The following is a 16919-nucleotide window of genomic DNA, read 5'->3' on the forward strand; positions in this document are numbered from 1 at the left end:
ACCGGTTAAAATCGCTTGATTCGTTTGTGAAATATCGTTGACGAAAAAAATCGAAAAAAGCGTTTTTTTCAAACAAATTCCGAAATTTTTTATCTGATCAATTCACGGTTTGAAATTCATCATAGAATTCAAAAAACTGCATCGACTGTTGTCAACTACGAGATAATCGGTTAACTCATTTAAAAGTTATCGCGGATTGAAAATTAAAAAATTACATAAACATTTGTTATTGAACAAATTAAATAACATAAATCAAGAAAATCTCATATCACATGAAATCTAACTTCCATTTCGGGTGAGGCCGAATGGCATTTTTATACTTGTGACGTTATAATTCAGCTACCTATGCACTTTTCTCTCAGCGTATGTAAATACATCTAATAAAACCTATATAATGAGAAATGAGCTTACTCAACTATTTCTGCGTAGAAATTTTACTGATGATTTAAAAAAATTTTTTAAAAATGATTTACAAAAACCACTTACTAAAAAAAAACTTATTTTCTTCTTTCTTTGTAGCTTCCAACGGATGTGCAAATGCAGATTACCGACAAGAGTCATGGCTTCAAGATGGTAAGTAACTTAATTGACCTATGGCAATTGAAATAAATCTAGGATAGAAAAACAAATTAAATTCGGACTTAACCCTCTGCTGATCAATTTGAAAGGTAGAAATACAAAAAAATTCACACTCAGTCATCGCAAAATTCCATACGTGAAACAATTTTTTTTTTAATAATAAATTATTGAATGTAAACGGTTAGAGTTCAATAAAGATTGATGAACGCTTTGTTTGATTTACTCATAATATAGGATTATATCGGTTTCCCTTCTTCCTCCCCATTGCGAGTATTACCCTCGCAGGTCCAGATCCCCCTCATCTTCCTGAGAGCTAGTACGTTTTACTATATTGTTTCTTTACCTCTACACACATCATTTTAAAATAATCAGAAAAACTTTTTATCCAAAAAATTTAAAATTAATTTTTGAGTATAGCATAGATTCAAACAAACTATTTCAATTATTATATTTTAAACTTTTATAAACAAGAGATATAATTCATTTTATGTACTACAAGAACTTGAAAAATATATGTTACAAATCGCATAGATAGGTCATGAATTTTATTTAAAATTTAATTTAATTGATATAAGCGATCACTCTATTATTTGACAATTGATACTAGATTTAGCTTTAAATAATGTGCTTAATCTCAACAGGAAGTAGCTGTGAAACCGAAGATAGTGAACAGTACGTTTCCGAATTTCATTCTGCAACAGGTAATTAAAAGAAAACTTTATTATAAAAATTTTTTTTGATATTGCGATTTCTTATCTTTTGCTAAATACAAGCCATTTATTCAACATGTATAACGCGTGCAAAAAAAATCTAAAAATGCTTGACCTTGCAGGCTATTTCGGGAACTTCCCACTATATTTGAGTCCAAAATGCTCAAAAAATTTCCTATCACAAAGTCTTGAGTTCTTCGAGTTGTATAATACATTTTTTATATCTTTGCCAGCTTGAAAAGACGCGTGTGCTCGAAAAATTATTATTTATTTTTAATTTTAAACTGTATTACCTCCCGAGGAATCAACTGATTCTATAGCGGTTAACGGTATTGAATGTAGCTTTTTCGGAATAAAAATATAATATACTACTTCAAAAATGATGTGACGCAAAATTTCGAAGTTATGTGAACAAATCTGAAAAGAGGTTGACCGGCAGACCTTTCCTGAAACTTCCCGCTTTTTTGAGCATAAAACGCTCGAAAATCTTTCGATTGGTTTATTTTTGAGATTTTCAAGCTAGTCACCGCAATTTTTTAAGTACAACATTTATTTGTGAGGTCTTGAATTGATGGATCGAAGAATTCAAAAGTTATCTCAAAAAACGATTATTTAGAAATCTTTAAATGACTATCATTTTTAAAAACGTTGTTACATTTTGACTTACTTGGCTAAATTCGACGCAATTTTTTAAATTAAAAAAAAAAAACTGTCTCTAAAAACTGGAGTTGATTAATCAAATACTTTGAAAGTTATTTAGAAAAAACCTAAAAAAATTTTTTTATTTCGGTTTTTATTTTTTGAATATCTTTTAACACAATAAACACTTTAGAATAAAATGTCGCTCATTTCGATCGGTTTAAAATTTTATTTACATACATACAGACACCTAGGCAAACATACACGCGGCCGGACGTCCCGCCGTAAATAGTAGGAACAGCTTCTTAGACCCTCAAAACGGAGAGATCTGACGAAAACTCGCATTCTCAAAATCGGACCTTTGATTTTAAAAAATTTTTTTAAGAACATTCAAGTGGTTTGTTTAACAAATTCATTTTACAAATTATATTTCGTTAAAGAAATGAAGCTGATAACTGATATTTTTTTGCTCTGCATGCTATATCTCATTAAAATAAAATATTTGCTAAAGGCATTATTTTTTATTTTTATATTCGATCTTCTTATTATTTTTAACTTTATTTTCAATGCATAAAAATCATTTCTGATTGAATATGGATGGCATTATCGTTGTAAGATTACAAGCATCAGCACTTTATGCTTTTATTCTGAGCAAAACAATTTGCGTTTATAATTTATCAATCATATCTTAAACTCACTGTGTATAAAAATCAAGTTACGTTTTTCTTTTGATTTTTTTTTATAGATTAATAAAATTGATGTAATAAATTTAACAAATATTCAAGCTATCTAATATAGATGCAACATTGTAAACGATATTATTTGATAAATAATTTGATTGCTTGAACTTTAATTATAATTCCCTGCCAACAAGTTATACAAAACCCTCAGGGGTATATTTATTGTTTGCGTTTCTGTTATATCTGGTCTTTTCATACTATGCTTGAATATACGCCACACTTTATTACGGAATTCGTTAAACTGGAATGTAAACAATTAGTATTATGGCGTTTTTATTTTTTCTAAAGTAATATTAAGTTACACACAACTATTGATAATGATTGATAATACTATAATTAATTAATTTATTCTATTTTCGAGAAATTATAATGTTTCTAGTAAAAAAACTATCCCATGAAAAAATAAATATGTCATTTGATTTATAACATTAGTTTGACCTCATCCCTTTTTGAGCGCCCCCGTTTTTTCGCTGTCCTTTGTACATGTATCGTTATAGTCTTTATATAGTCATCCCTATTATAATATCAAAACTATCATAGAAGTAGGAATCTGTTTCCCTACTCAGTGTAACTCCTATCCATAACATTTGATAACCCTAAGGCCATTACATACTCACGTGCCACTGCAACGATGCGTCTCTACTTCCGTCATGACACACGTCCTTATGTCAGAACTTAAAGCTTTATTGTACTCTCGATTCCATTAATTTTTATTTTGATTGGCCGATTCAGTCAATTCATTCATGACTAAAAAAATAAATACAAAACACAATGAAAAAAAATTAGGAAAACGGTTGACCCTAAAGGCCATCCCTGCAACTTCCCGCTAACTTCATACCTAAACGCTCAACTTTTCACTTATTTTGTTTTTGAGCTCTTCGAGCTCAAAAGTACAATTTCTGTGGTATTTTGGGTTCTCCGAGCTCAAAGAGATAGCTTCTTTATGCTTTTGAGCTCTTCGAGCTCAAAAGTCTGATAGAAGTTTGATGAAACACTATTTTTTGAATTTTCAAACCGCAATAACTTTTGAATGAATGAACCGATTTTTACGCGGTAGGTGACATTCGAGGCAGTTTTTGAAACCTCATAACGGATTTTTAAGTTCAAATCCATCGAACGAGGGATTTCGAAGTAATTCCAAAAAAACATTTTTTTTTTAATTTTTCGTTTTCGATAACTCTCGAACGAATCAACAGATTTTAATAGGACTGGTGGCAATCAACGTGGTTTTTCAAGCTTAAGAGGTAATTAGTTTTTGGAATTGATCGGTAAAGCCGTTTAGAAGTTATTCCAAGAAAACAATTTTTTTTAAATTTTATTTTTGAGATTTCTCAAAATCTAGCGAACCGAATCGATTCAAAATTTCCCGAAATTTAATGGCAATGATACTCTTTGGATCGCCACCTATTTCAATCTGATCAGCCGAGCCGTTCAAAAGTTGTAAGAGGTTTACATACACACACACACACACACACACACACATACAGCCGCACGGACACCATCGCGGGAATAGTCAGGGAAGCTTCCTATGACCTCAAAACGTCGAGATCTGATGAAAACTCGATTTTCGAAAAACGGGGTAGAAACAATAACTTCCCGATTTTTTTAAATTTTCAATTTTCTTAGCGGGAAGTTAAAAATAACTTGATTAAAAAAAAAAGTTTTCTTCAAAATTTTATTCTTGTTTAAACATTCAGTTTTCTTACTTCAAGAAAAAAACTCTTGAATCGATAAAATAAAACTCTTCAATGAAAAGCAGAAAGCTCTTCATTTGAAAATTTTGCTACACGAAAAAAAGTAAACTGTAATAAATAATAGTCGATTTATAATAAGTAATGATCAACTGGAAAAAATTACCATTTTAAACAGTAAAATCGTGATTTTAACAATCACTTTATAATATTTATCATTTAAATGATAAAATTTACTATTTACATGGAAGGAAATACTATTTCAAACAGTAAAATATTCGCTATGTGAAAGTCGAAAATGTTAAAGTATAATAATTAAGAATTTTGACTTTGATATTTATCATTTTGTACCTAAAAAATGATCGCATGATATGTAAAAAATATAAACTACAGTTACTAAATTTCTATGGAAGCAACGTCAATATTTACAAAGTAAAATGGTAAATTTTAAACGCAACGGTAAAAATCAAACTATAATTATTAATTTGCTTGGACTGGTAAAATATATATTTTAAGAGTAGAATTTTTACTGTTTCAAATGTTAAATGTTGAAATGGCAATTTTTATCGTTTGAAACTGTAATTTTTTAAGATGAGAGAGTCGTTATTTACTATAGTGACAGCTACTAATCACATTTTCGATATCAAATTATAAATTGTGACTTTTGCACTTTCTACATTAAGTTTTGTAATATTTACATTTGTGCCACCCCGATATCCGTTGTACTGTTTGAAACTATAAAAAAAAAACCGAAATCCGAGTGAATTTTGCAGTTTACTTTTTTCCGTGTAACCAATTAATTACTTTACTGCTTTCGAACAAGGCCCATGTATGTACTTCATCCAAGAATTTCTTTCGTTTAAATCAAGGTTTCGAGCCGCATCAAAACTAGTCGAATCATTCGAGATATCGCAATTCTAAATTTTAAGAAAAGTGATTTTTTACATATAACTTTGAAATTTCTCACTGGATCGTTTTGTGAGTAAAAATTATCTTTATATGCTCAAAAAACTGCGTTGAATGCCACAAATCGCATCTAAATTGATTTATTCGTTCAAAAGAAATCAAAATTCAAAATAAATACAAAAAATATTCTAACAATACAACTACTAAATTTTCGAGCTTGAAGAGCTTTCCACACCGACGTACCCACGCGTTTTTTTCTTCATTTTCTTTGTTTTTGCATGTAGTTAGTCAACATTTTTACTTATCGAAAAAGTTTCCGTTTTTTTTCGAAAATCTGAAAAAATTCGATGAAGATAACTTTGAATAATTTTTTTTTTCGAAAAATTAAATTTAAAAATAGATATTAAAAAAAATAAAACGTCCCCACTAGTCAATTTTTAAAGATGTTATAGCTTATGGAACAAAAAAAAGCCGTTTTAGGTGAAAAGTTGATAGTTTTTTTTAGTCGAGTAAAAAAATTTGAAGATTTCTTGAGAAACAATTTTTATGAGGTAATACAACGTAATGAGCTGAAATTTTGGAGTACTCGAAAATTTTCGAATCATTTAGAAACTTAAAAATAATTAAAAAATTAATTCATAACTAAAATATTTTCAATTGTTATTTGCACGCCTCTACTTCACATATTTGACGGACAAAAAATCTGGTGTACTAGCAACTGAAACATGATTTAAGTTGGATAGTTTATTTCAAACTCTACAACCAAGCTACATGACCGAGTCATCATTATATCTATTAATACAAGCTATTTCTCAAGTGTTGTTTACTTTCTATCAAAAACGATTTAATTTCTTCTGTAAAGAAAATTTTTAACTCAATTTGAAGTAATTTTCTTTTAACTACATTGCAGAAGTTGTCAAACAAGAATCTTCGATTAATTGCCAAAAAAATAATGAATACAATCAACAATATCATGGAAGTGGACTCAACTTTTTAGATCTCAGCCCTGCTACTTCTGATTCATGTTTTGGGTGAGAAATTTTTATTTAAAATTTTTACGATATATTTGAATATATACACTGATAAAAAAGTGGACTTGATTCAAGATATTTGCTCTTGAATTAAATTAACTTTTTTATCAGTGTATTCGTGGATGGTATATAAACTAAACATATTTTCTGTCATGATTTTGTAAGTTGACATACAGGTTTTAAAAAATGTATTTAGTATATTCTATAACTAGGAGAAAACTAAATTTATTCGAATAAAATATTATTATGGTTCATTTTTATATTCTAGTTATTTGTTGTACAGAAAACCAAGTCCAGGGAGAAATGAAGTAGCTGATTGTGTGTCAGTTAAAGAAGAGCCATCAGACCGTAGTTACATTGAACCAACATCACTTACTAACCTTTCGTCACCTAGTTCACAAGACAATTTAAGTGGTAAATATTATTATTTATTTATTTATTATTATTATAAAAAAGTATAGCAGTTGAGATTGATAACAGGCTTAGTACCATGCAAAGATTTTTACAAATTTAAAATTTTTAACAATAAAATAAAGAAGAAATTTGATGATTCATAAATAATATAAAAAAAAAAATAAAATAAAACAGAAAAGTTTCGAAAATCCAAAAGTGCACGCTCCATAACGAGCATATATTAAAAAAAAAAAATGAATTGTATAATTGATTTTTAAAAGAAAAAAGTGTGTGTGTGTACTTATGGACGCACGTTAGAAGTTATACTTCTTTGACGTAACAAGATAAAAATCTTTCTAAATATTTTATCTATCGCGTTATCCTACGTTTGTAGAAAAAACGATACTAATTATAGAAAAAAAGGTATTTAATACATTGAAAGTTTTATTATAACGCATTGTCTAGTTAAATAAAGTTTATTTAAATATCATAAAAAAATTATTTCTACATAATTGAAAAAATCTGGAAATCGGTTGACCCTGCAGGTCAAACCTAGAACTTCCTGCTAAGTTTGCATTTCAAGCACCTTAAAATGTGTTTTTTGATTAATATTTGAGCTTTTCAAGCTCAAAGCGCAGTTTTTCACATTTTGAACTCCTCGAGCTCCAAATGTATTTATTAAACAACTGTAACTTTTGAATGCGTCGTTCGATTTTGTTTTTTGAAAAAGCATTCGGTGCAGTTTTTAAAGCACAAAAAGAAAATGTACAAGTTTTTATTAATCGGTTGAAGAAACTAGAAAATATCTTAAAAAAATACCAAAAAAAAAAAATTTTGTGAATTTCTAAACAGCTATAACTTTTAAATGCGTCGTTCGATTTCCATTTTAAAAAAAGCATTCGACGCAGTTTTTAAGCAAAAAAATGTATACATGGTTTCATTATGATTTTTTCGTACGCTTTAAAGTTATTTTTAAAAAACATAAAAATTCTAATTTTTTTTTTAATTTCTTCGGAATGGCTTGATGAATTAACTCTTAAATCTAATCAGATCTACGTTTTGATAGACCCTTTCGAATGACGTGTCGTAGAACTCAATCGGTTGATTCATTTTTGAGAAACCGTACGACAAAAATTTATTGACACACACACACGGCCGGACACCTCGGCGGGAATAATCAGAATGGCTTCCTGGGACCTTAAAACGTGGACATCCGATGAAAACTCGACTTTTAAAAATCGGACCGAAATCAATAACTTCCCATTGTTAAAAATAATCTACGTTTTTTTGTGCTTTAAAAACTGCGTCGAATGCTTTTTCAAAAATGAAAATCGAACGACGCATTCAAAAGTTATAGTTGTTTAATAAATATATTTTGAGCTCAAGGAACTCAAAATGTGAAAAACTGTGCTTTAAGCTTAAAAAGCTCAAATATTAACCAATAAACACGTTTTAAGGTGCTTCAAATGCAAACTCAGCGGGAAGTTCTAGGGTTGGCCTGCGCGGTCAAACGATTCCCAGATTTTTTTAATTATGTAGAAATAATTTGTTTATGATATTCAAATAAACAGTATTTAACTAGATAATGCGTTATAATAAAACGTAAATAATAAAGATATTTTTTTTCTTAATTCCAAAAAGAAAAACGACAAGCAGCTAAAAAAACCAGAAACAAAACAAGTATAATAGTTAGTCTATAATAAACTATTTTACTTCAAACATTAATGATGAAGCGAATTGAACTTTTATGCACCCTCTCGAGGTCTCTACTCGTGTCGTAAGTTGTGACGAATCTCTTCACAAAAGGGAGACAAAAGCGAAATAGATACATAAGAGTAATACGTCTTGTGGGGATAAAAGATACCAATGATGGTGTGACCCACGTGCTCAATTCTATACATTTCATTGTTACCGTCATTCCATCAATTTCTTTCAGAATCTCAAACACATGACCAATAAAATCTATGACTACTTTCCAGATTTGTTTCTGATTATTGATACAAATTTTTACTAGGAGATATAGTGCTCTAAAATCTACCAGATGATTGATTTTTCAAGATCAAAAAAGTTATTCGAGATCAAAAATCTGAGAATTGTATCAGAACAATTCTTTTTTGGAAATTTTAGAATATCTTAAGGACGTTCATCAGCAAGAAAAAGACACCAATAGGTTATGGCTATTTTTTTTTATTTTTAACCGAGAATAATCTTTATTATATTTGTTGAATTCAAGAAATTCCAGTTTTATTTAATCTAAAAATTTTTCAAAAAAAATGTTTGTTAATTATTTTTTATTTGATTTTACATTAATTTTTTTGTATTTGATGCCTGCCCCCCCCCCCTCGACCAGCAGCACTCGCTTCGCTCGTGCCGCAAATGTCGGGGGCAGGCATCAATTTTTTTTTGATGCAGTACATTAAATATTTTACGTACTTTCGACCGGATATAAAGAAAAATAGTATACACTACACGGGCAGAAGTTTGAGAGCTCTGCACTGCGCGCCTGATACCCGAGGCGTAGCCGAGGGCATCACGGCGCGCAGTTCAGAGCTCTCAAACTTTCTGCCCTAATAGTGTAATATACTATTCATGCTTTTAAGAACAAGTAAAAAATTATTCACTTAAGCAAAAGTTCCGCTGGTTGACATTTTTAGTTTTTATTTTTCAGTTTTCGATTAAAACAAAAATTTTTCAACTATAACTATCTGTGCAGCTTTAGCTTAAGTAAACGAGCTACTTTGCAGTCACCTGGGGATTTACAGAGTTCTCTCTCAACGTAATTCTCCCTTGCCATTAAGCCAACTCAATTATTCACTCGCAGTTTACGTTAATAATAGGGTATAGAGTACTTCCGAGATATGTGATGCTATCGATACAATACGCTACGCGAACTTGTTTTAAATCTCACGGGAAAATTAACTTAAAAGTTTTTTAAAAAAAATTTTTTCACGAAAAAAATCACTCAACAGTCGTTATATTTCAACAAATTAATTTTATAAAAAGAACAATTAAAATTTGACTTCAGATTTCAGATTAATTTTTGATCATAATGTCTGGATATATAGACAAAATGCTAGTAAATAAATTAAAGAAAATTTCCAAATAAGAAGAAAAAAAAATATTATCGTCTACTCTTAGATGTATTTTCTTTACATTCTATCTTCAAAATTTAACAGTAAGCGTATACGAATTATAATTCAAGTGACTATTTAAAATTGGAATTTGTTGGTAGTACTATTTGTAAATTGATTAATAAGTAAGTTAAAAAAATGATTCATAAATAAGTTAAAAATCTCAAATATTACACAAACATTTAGGCTCTGTCTGTACACACAATCTTTTGCACGCCTTAAAACGCGAAGCGGTTGAAGCAGTGCTTTACTCCCGACACGTCAAGGCCAAGCAATTATGTGGTCTTCAAATGCCTTTATCACTACCATATTGCACTTATACAATAATATGAGTAGACGTACATTGAGAAACTTTAATTAATCGATCTTATAATTTCTAAAAATCATTTTAAGTTGCTACTTTGAGAATAAAAACGTTTCGAAAAAAATTTTACTTGGGCGTCTGGATGTCCATATCAGTAGCTTAGTTTACGTAGTATTTTTTTTTTTCAAATGAATTTTTATTAAAATTAACTGTGATACACACGTACTAAAACATAAGAACTTTTCTGATTTCTCTCGAGTGAAAAATATGGCGCCACTTAATCAAATTAAAATAAGATCATCAAGTAATCATATTACTAGAATTTTTTAGACTCCATGTGCATATGACAAAAAAATGTGCGCCAATAATTAAAAAAAAAAAAAATTAGAAAATACTCTGTAAGAGATTACTTATTTATTTTCTCTCAAAAATCAATTATACAATTTATTTTTTTGTTGAAAAATTGTAACGCGGGTGGTTAGCCCGGTCCAATTGGTCACCCCTTTCCTCTTTGAAAAGGGCGCCACTGGGATTTTATACTCGGTGTCCCAGAAACCGGGGTAGCATGAGAAGGGAAAGATCAGGTCGTGAGAAGTTGAGAAGGCTGTAAATCAATGCTAAGAACAATTATTAACAATAACAATTAAATTATTTATTCAATATAAACAATTAAAATTAACCATATCTTTCTTAAAACTAACTTAACGTGAGAACCTCTCACCTACGCAGGCACTCGCCAAAATCTTACAAACTAAATATCATCTAACTCTTTTTAATCATAGACCATTACGCATCTAAACTCCTTATTTAATCATTTATTATATTTAACTAACTTTTCTTTTATTGAAAATCACTACATGATACAATAATGGTACCATTCGCACTTGTGCTGACATTAAAATTAAAAATCAAATAAGGCTAATATAACCACAAGCAGGTTATAAATATACACATATATACATTGAATTACTTAAAGAAATTTTAATTTTTATTTGCGTTGAAAAATTGGCCACAGTGCATCTAAATCCCTTTCTTTCGATAAAACATCCATTGGTTAATAGACACTCTTCACTGTTTAATAATTATTTTAATTTTTATTCACTATTAATAAACAATAACTCCAAATTTTACGCCTTGACTTCAGAATTAAAGATGGCTACCGTTAAAGGTTTTAATAAACACATATTAGTATCTAATAAAATTTTATTAAATACTAATAAAATTTTATTCACTGCAAAACAAATGATATTTATATGTAATTAATATTTATTGACAAGTAGTACTAACATAAAAAAATTCCAAATACGCGTTTTTATTCGCTGTGAATAAAATTGTCTCTCAGTGCATCTTCTAAATTTACTAAATTTCTCAATAAGTTTATTCGCTAAATTAACTACTTTAATTAAATTTAGCCCACCGGCCTAAATTTATTTCTACCAAAAAAAAACTCTTAAATTCAACTACTGTAATTCTAAAGCTAATAAGTAAAATTGCAAATCAGTGTATAGCAATGCGAAATAAAATACAATTCATGTAATTTTCCAACACCTGTCAGAAAATCTACTAAGATGTATTGTAATTTTACAATCTTCTTGTATAAACCTAACACGCATTGTAACATTATAGAACCGTTGGTCAATTTTTAAGAAAAAGCTTTTTAATTTTGCAAACATTATTTATGATCTGATTCGACATAATTGTATGTAAAATCACAAAAAAATATTGTAATTTATATTACAATAATCTCATAAAAAATTTAAAAAGCTTTTTTTATTTTTACAATTTTCATTGTAAAATTAACCAGTGCATTGTAATGTTACCAGACAATTTTAATTATATTACACGAATTGTGATTCTACTTCACTACTTTTCCAATTTTAAAAACAATACTTTTCAGTTTTACAAAAATTAGACTGATGTATCAAAAAACAACAATGTCCTTCATACTTATTTTTACTAATTTTTAGTCTATGGTTGTTTATTTGTAATAATGAATTCGAGGCATTATTTATCTTTTATAAATTTTAATATTACGCTCAAACGATCATTTCGAAATGAATATATTTTAATGAGTATATGTTAGACTTTAATTTTTATAATATTCAATGAATAATAAATAATGTAAAAGTTAGTTATTTTCCATCAATAAACAGCATCAAATAACACAAATAATGTAAATAATAAATAATAAGCCGTAAAGCTCAATCACTACATAGGATTTAGCTTATAAGAATAATAAAATGTTGAATCACCTATCGGTCGTACGGCGTAGGGCGTTAGGTATCGGTCTGGCAAGCGCGCGGCTCGCGTTCGATTCTTAGTTAGGGTAAATATTATTTTCACTTTATATTATCAGAGTTGTAAAAAGTAGGTCTACGTGAGATGCAAAATCTAGATAGCGCTTTATAAAAATAAAATGACAACAACTATTAAATCAAATCTTTCTTTTTTATTATTTCAATTCAAGTAAAATTCAAGGAAAGTATTGTAATTTTACAAACTTACCCAATTGTAATTTTAAATAAATGTTTTGCTTATTAGCTTTCAATAAATTTCTTGTAAAATTACAATAGAAATTTTTAACAGTGTAGGGTAAAATGGTACGAAGCCAAATTAAAATACCAGCAAATATTAGAAAAACAACTGAATACTATTTTGACTAGGCCGTGTTCTTTTCACTTTCTTTATTTCCATTCCCCTCTGTCTTTCCATAAACCATCGATTTGTCTCTCAACCTCTCTTTATCAACCGCGATTACTGTTGATAAGCTCTCGTAAGCTTTGAATATCGAGTAATTTCCTGCCAATACTTCGGCAACAGGAATACTCGAATGACGTTTGAGCACACTCTCTAATATCTAATATCTAACATACTATGTAGGTATAGTTGATACCATATGAACTGACAACGAAATATCTGCAAATCGGAGTATTTATAAAAAAGTACTTAATTATTTTGAATAATTATTATTTTTACGATGATTATATCAATTCGCGTTTTTAAATAACAATTTTGAATATAATGCTTGACCATGCGATCTTGCCAATTATTAATACAAATAAACAAATAATTTGCGGTTTATGAAGTCGAGGTTAAAGCTCAGAGAGGGTTTCACCAAACGGTAGAGTTGAGAGTTGTGCATAAATATACATTTATATATGTACATAGGCTACTAGGGTATGTAAATCCTCCGGTAAATTATTTAAAAGTCGTGTCGGGGAGTACGGTTAAAAAACAACCCTTCTAATCTTCTTTAACACGGACGAATAACTAAATGCCTATTCACGACAATAATTTCAATCTGTTAATATATTATTTTTTAAAGCTTTCAATTAAAAATGTGCAAACACTTAATCGCATGTATGAAGATGGTTCATGCTTTATCGGTCCGTCTAGTCCTCGTGGTTACTATGCATAAAGAATTTTTAATTTCACTTTTTAGAGTCAAGACTTTTACAGTCTCATCGTTATTATAATCAATAGTTTTATTTATACTTGAAACTAGTAAGCTAGAAATTGTTAGTATATTTATTTGAATGTTGAATGAATCATCAAGACATCAAAAGTAAAGAACGACCTAAAAAAAATTAGGAAAACGGTTGACCCTGAAAGCCATCTCTGCAACTTCCCGCTAATTTCATACCTGGGCGCTTAAAATTGCATTTATGACGTTTTCGAGCTTTTTGAGCTCAAAAATACAATTTATATGTTGTTATGACCTTTCCGAGCTCAAAGAGATAACTTTTCTATGCTTTTGAGCTCTTTGGAATCAATCGGTAAAGCCGTTCAACAGCTATTCCAAAAAAACTACGTTTGAGAAAATTGTTTTTCGTAGTTTTTTTAAAATTTCTCAAAATCTACTGGTCCGAATTGGTGCAAATTGTATTCAAAATCTAAGTTTGGTCAAGCCCTTTCGAATGGCGCCAACCGCGATCAAATCGGTCAAGCCGTTCAAAAGTTATAAGAGGTTAGGAAAACTGTATACTGCGGTAGCAATACGTTTCGTGAATGGCATCGAATAGATCGTGACGGTCACGATTCAGACTGCTACTCGTAGCTGTACGGATTGTACCCGTAACGATACACTCGTTACCATACAGTAGATGGCGCCAAGCAGAAAACTTTTTTTTCAGTGCAGTAGAGAAAAAATTTATATACGATTACAGGAAATCTTCCCATAATAAATGGGACAAATACTTAAAATTTTCTTTCCATGTAGTTCCATTTTTGTGGTGTTCAAGTACTCGGTAGTTTACCTTAGATTGATAGATATAAAAAAATAATAATTCTTCATTTAAATGCAAACTTAAAAATTATTGAAGAATTTAAGAAATTTTTTTGATTTCTTTATTTTTTTTTATTAATAATTTATGAGACACCTATATAATAAAAAAAAATACTAGTGAATTTCTCTAAAAAATTTTAAATCATCAATTTTTTTAGCACGAAACTTGATTTACCAGCGACGACAACAATATACAAATAATTCATTAATCACACGAGATCCACGAGATTCTCCGACGTCAAGCAGACCAACAAGTACATCTTCAGTAACATCACAATGGCTAACACCAACTCAATCAAATCAATCTACAATAGAACAAAACTTCGTTTCACGTTCTGATAACTGGCCATCGTCAGCGAATGCCAATGTTTCTACAAGAAATAGATTGAGTCCAACTTGGACTAAATTGGGAATTCAATCTGACATAAAAACTCCATCATGGGAGCGACAAACTGTTTATCAAAAGAAAATTTCAGCTACTTGGAATTCTGAGTATATAAAAAAGTCATCTTCTTCAGGACTTCTATCATGGCCTGATGTATCTGTTGGGTATGTAATTAAAAAATTTATTTTTATTGTAGAACTCAAATAGGTTCATAGCTCGAATTAATATTTCAATTAATTTTAAATTATTCAAATCTATGTAGATATCAACAGCAAAGAAGAGGTTCCTTACAGCTTTGGCAATTTTTAGTTACGTTATTAGATGACCCAGCTAATTCTCCGTGCATTACATGGACTGGTCGTGGGATGGAATTCAAATTAATTGAACCAGAAGAAGTAAGCGAACGATTTTATTTATTTTTTTAAATAATTTTTAACTTCCCGCTAAGAAAATCGAAGATTTTCAAAAATCGGGAAGTTATTGTTTTCACTCCGTTTTGCAAAAATCGAGTTTTCATCAGATCTCGACGTTTGAAGGTCACAGGAAGCTTCCCTGACTATCTCCGCGAAGTTGTCACTATGTCTGTATGTATGTGTGTGTGTAAGTATGTGAATCGCTTATAACTTTTGAACGACTAAACCGATCGGAACCAACCAAACGGCGTTCTCAAGAGTTCCCTCAAACTTAGATTTCCTGAGAATTTAAACCGATTCGGAACGATGGATTTTGAGAAATTTTTAAAAATCTAAAAAAAAATAAGAAAAAAATCATTTTTGAAAGTGGTTTTTTTTGGAATAACTTTTAAACAGCTCGATCGATCAACTCCAAAAACTAATCCGCCCTTAATCTTGAAAAACCACGTCGATCACCGCTAATCCGGTCAAAATCGGTTGATTGGTTCGAGAGATATCCTCGACGAAATATTTGGAAACAAGTGTTTTTTCAACATAACTCCGACATTTTTTGGAATAACTTTAAACGGCTCTACCGATCAATTCCAAAAACTAATCAGGTCTTAACATAAAAAAAACCATGTCGATTGCCGCCAACCGCGTAAAAATCGGTTCATTCATTCAAAAGTTATTGCGGCTTAAAAATTTGAAAAATTGTGTTTTATCAAACTTCTATCAGACCTTTGAGCTCGAAGAGCTCAAAAGCATAAAAAGTTATCTCTTTAAGCTCAGAGAGCTCAAAATAACACATAAATAGTATTTTTGAGCTCGGAGAGCTCAAAAACATCATTAGTGCAATTTTAAGCACCTAGGTATGAAATGAGCGGGAAGTTGCACGGATGGCCTTCAGGGTATACCGTTTTTCTAATTTTGTTGTAATCATAAAAATCCAAACTTTAAATTTTCAATATTTTTTTCATCTATTTTATTGTCATTCTATTATTTTCATATCCATGATAAAAAGTTGCTTAAAAATATTTTAATTATTTTACTTTAAAAATTAAAAAAATCTGAAATGGACCCTAAAAAATTTTTCTTCGAGCTGATTTTGAAAAGGACTTATACAACATGATAAACTAAGATATTTTCATCAGAACCTCAAATAAAAAATTAATTGGTATTTTTACTCTAATTTAATATAAAGTAAAAATTTTTGGTATTGTTAAGCAATAAGAATAATAGCGCTTGAAAATTTTATAAATTCGAATTTTGAAATGCACGAACCAAATAATTGAAGCAAAAGACCAAAAATAGACTTAGAAAATTTTTATCGATTTTTCTAACTTTCGCAGGTAGCGCGAAGATGGGGGATACAAAAGAACCGCCCTGCAATGAATTATGATAAACTTAGTAGATCATTAAGATATTATTATGAAAAAGGAATTATGCAAAAAGTTGCTGGTGAAAGATATGTTTATAAATTTGTCTGTGATCCAGAGGCATTATTTAACATGGCCTATGGTGTTGGAGTTTCAAATCCAACCGCTGAATCTTCAGGTACAGTAGCCAGAACTAGTATCAATAAAATTGAAGCCACTACAAATATTTCGGATTCTACAAAACATCCATCAGAAGGGTATGGAGATGCTGTCCTTGCGATGTATTCAAATACAACTAGTAAGCACAATCTTTTAATTTAGTATAATTTTTTAAGAACATTCATCACCATGAGC

General features: G+C 29.7%; 1 protein-coding gene across 2 annotated transcripts in view; it reads left to right on the plus strand.

The window, feature by feature from the left end:
- Window positions 1-16919, plus strand: part of LOC123262799 — a 48874-nt gene that overhangs the window by 30636 nt on the left and 1319 nt on the right. The window contains exons 3-9 of one of the 2 annotated variants that reach the window (XM_044725227.1): window positions 520-573; window positions 1221-1280; window positions 6176-6296; window positions 6565-6710; window positions 14568-14958; window positions 15057-15189; window positions 16539-16863. In XM_044725227.1, the coding sequence (XP_044581162.1) occupies window positions 520-573; window positions 1221-1280; window positions 6176-6296; window positions 6565-6710; window positions 14568-14958; window positions 15057-15189; window positions 16539-16863 (1230 nt within the window). The remainder of the gene's footprint in view (window positions 1-519; window positions 574-1220; window positions 1281-6175; window positions 6297-6564; window positions 6711-14567; window positions 14959-15056; window positions 15190-16538; window positions 16864-16919) is intronic. The other variant, XM_044725228.1, reaches the window with a different exon arrangement.

Source organism: Cotesia glomerata, linkage group LG4 (assembly GCF_020080835.1).
Source record: "Cotesia glomerata isolate CgM1 linkage group LG4, MPM_Cglom_v2.3, whole genome shotgun sequence".
Taxonomy (NCBI): Eukaryota; Metazoa; Arthropoda; class Insecta; order Hymenoptera; family Braconidae; genus Cotesia; species Cotesia glomerata.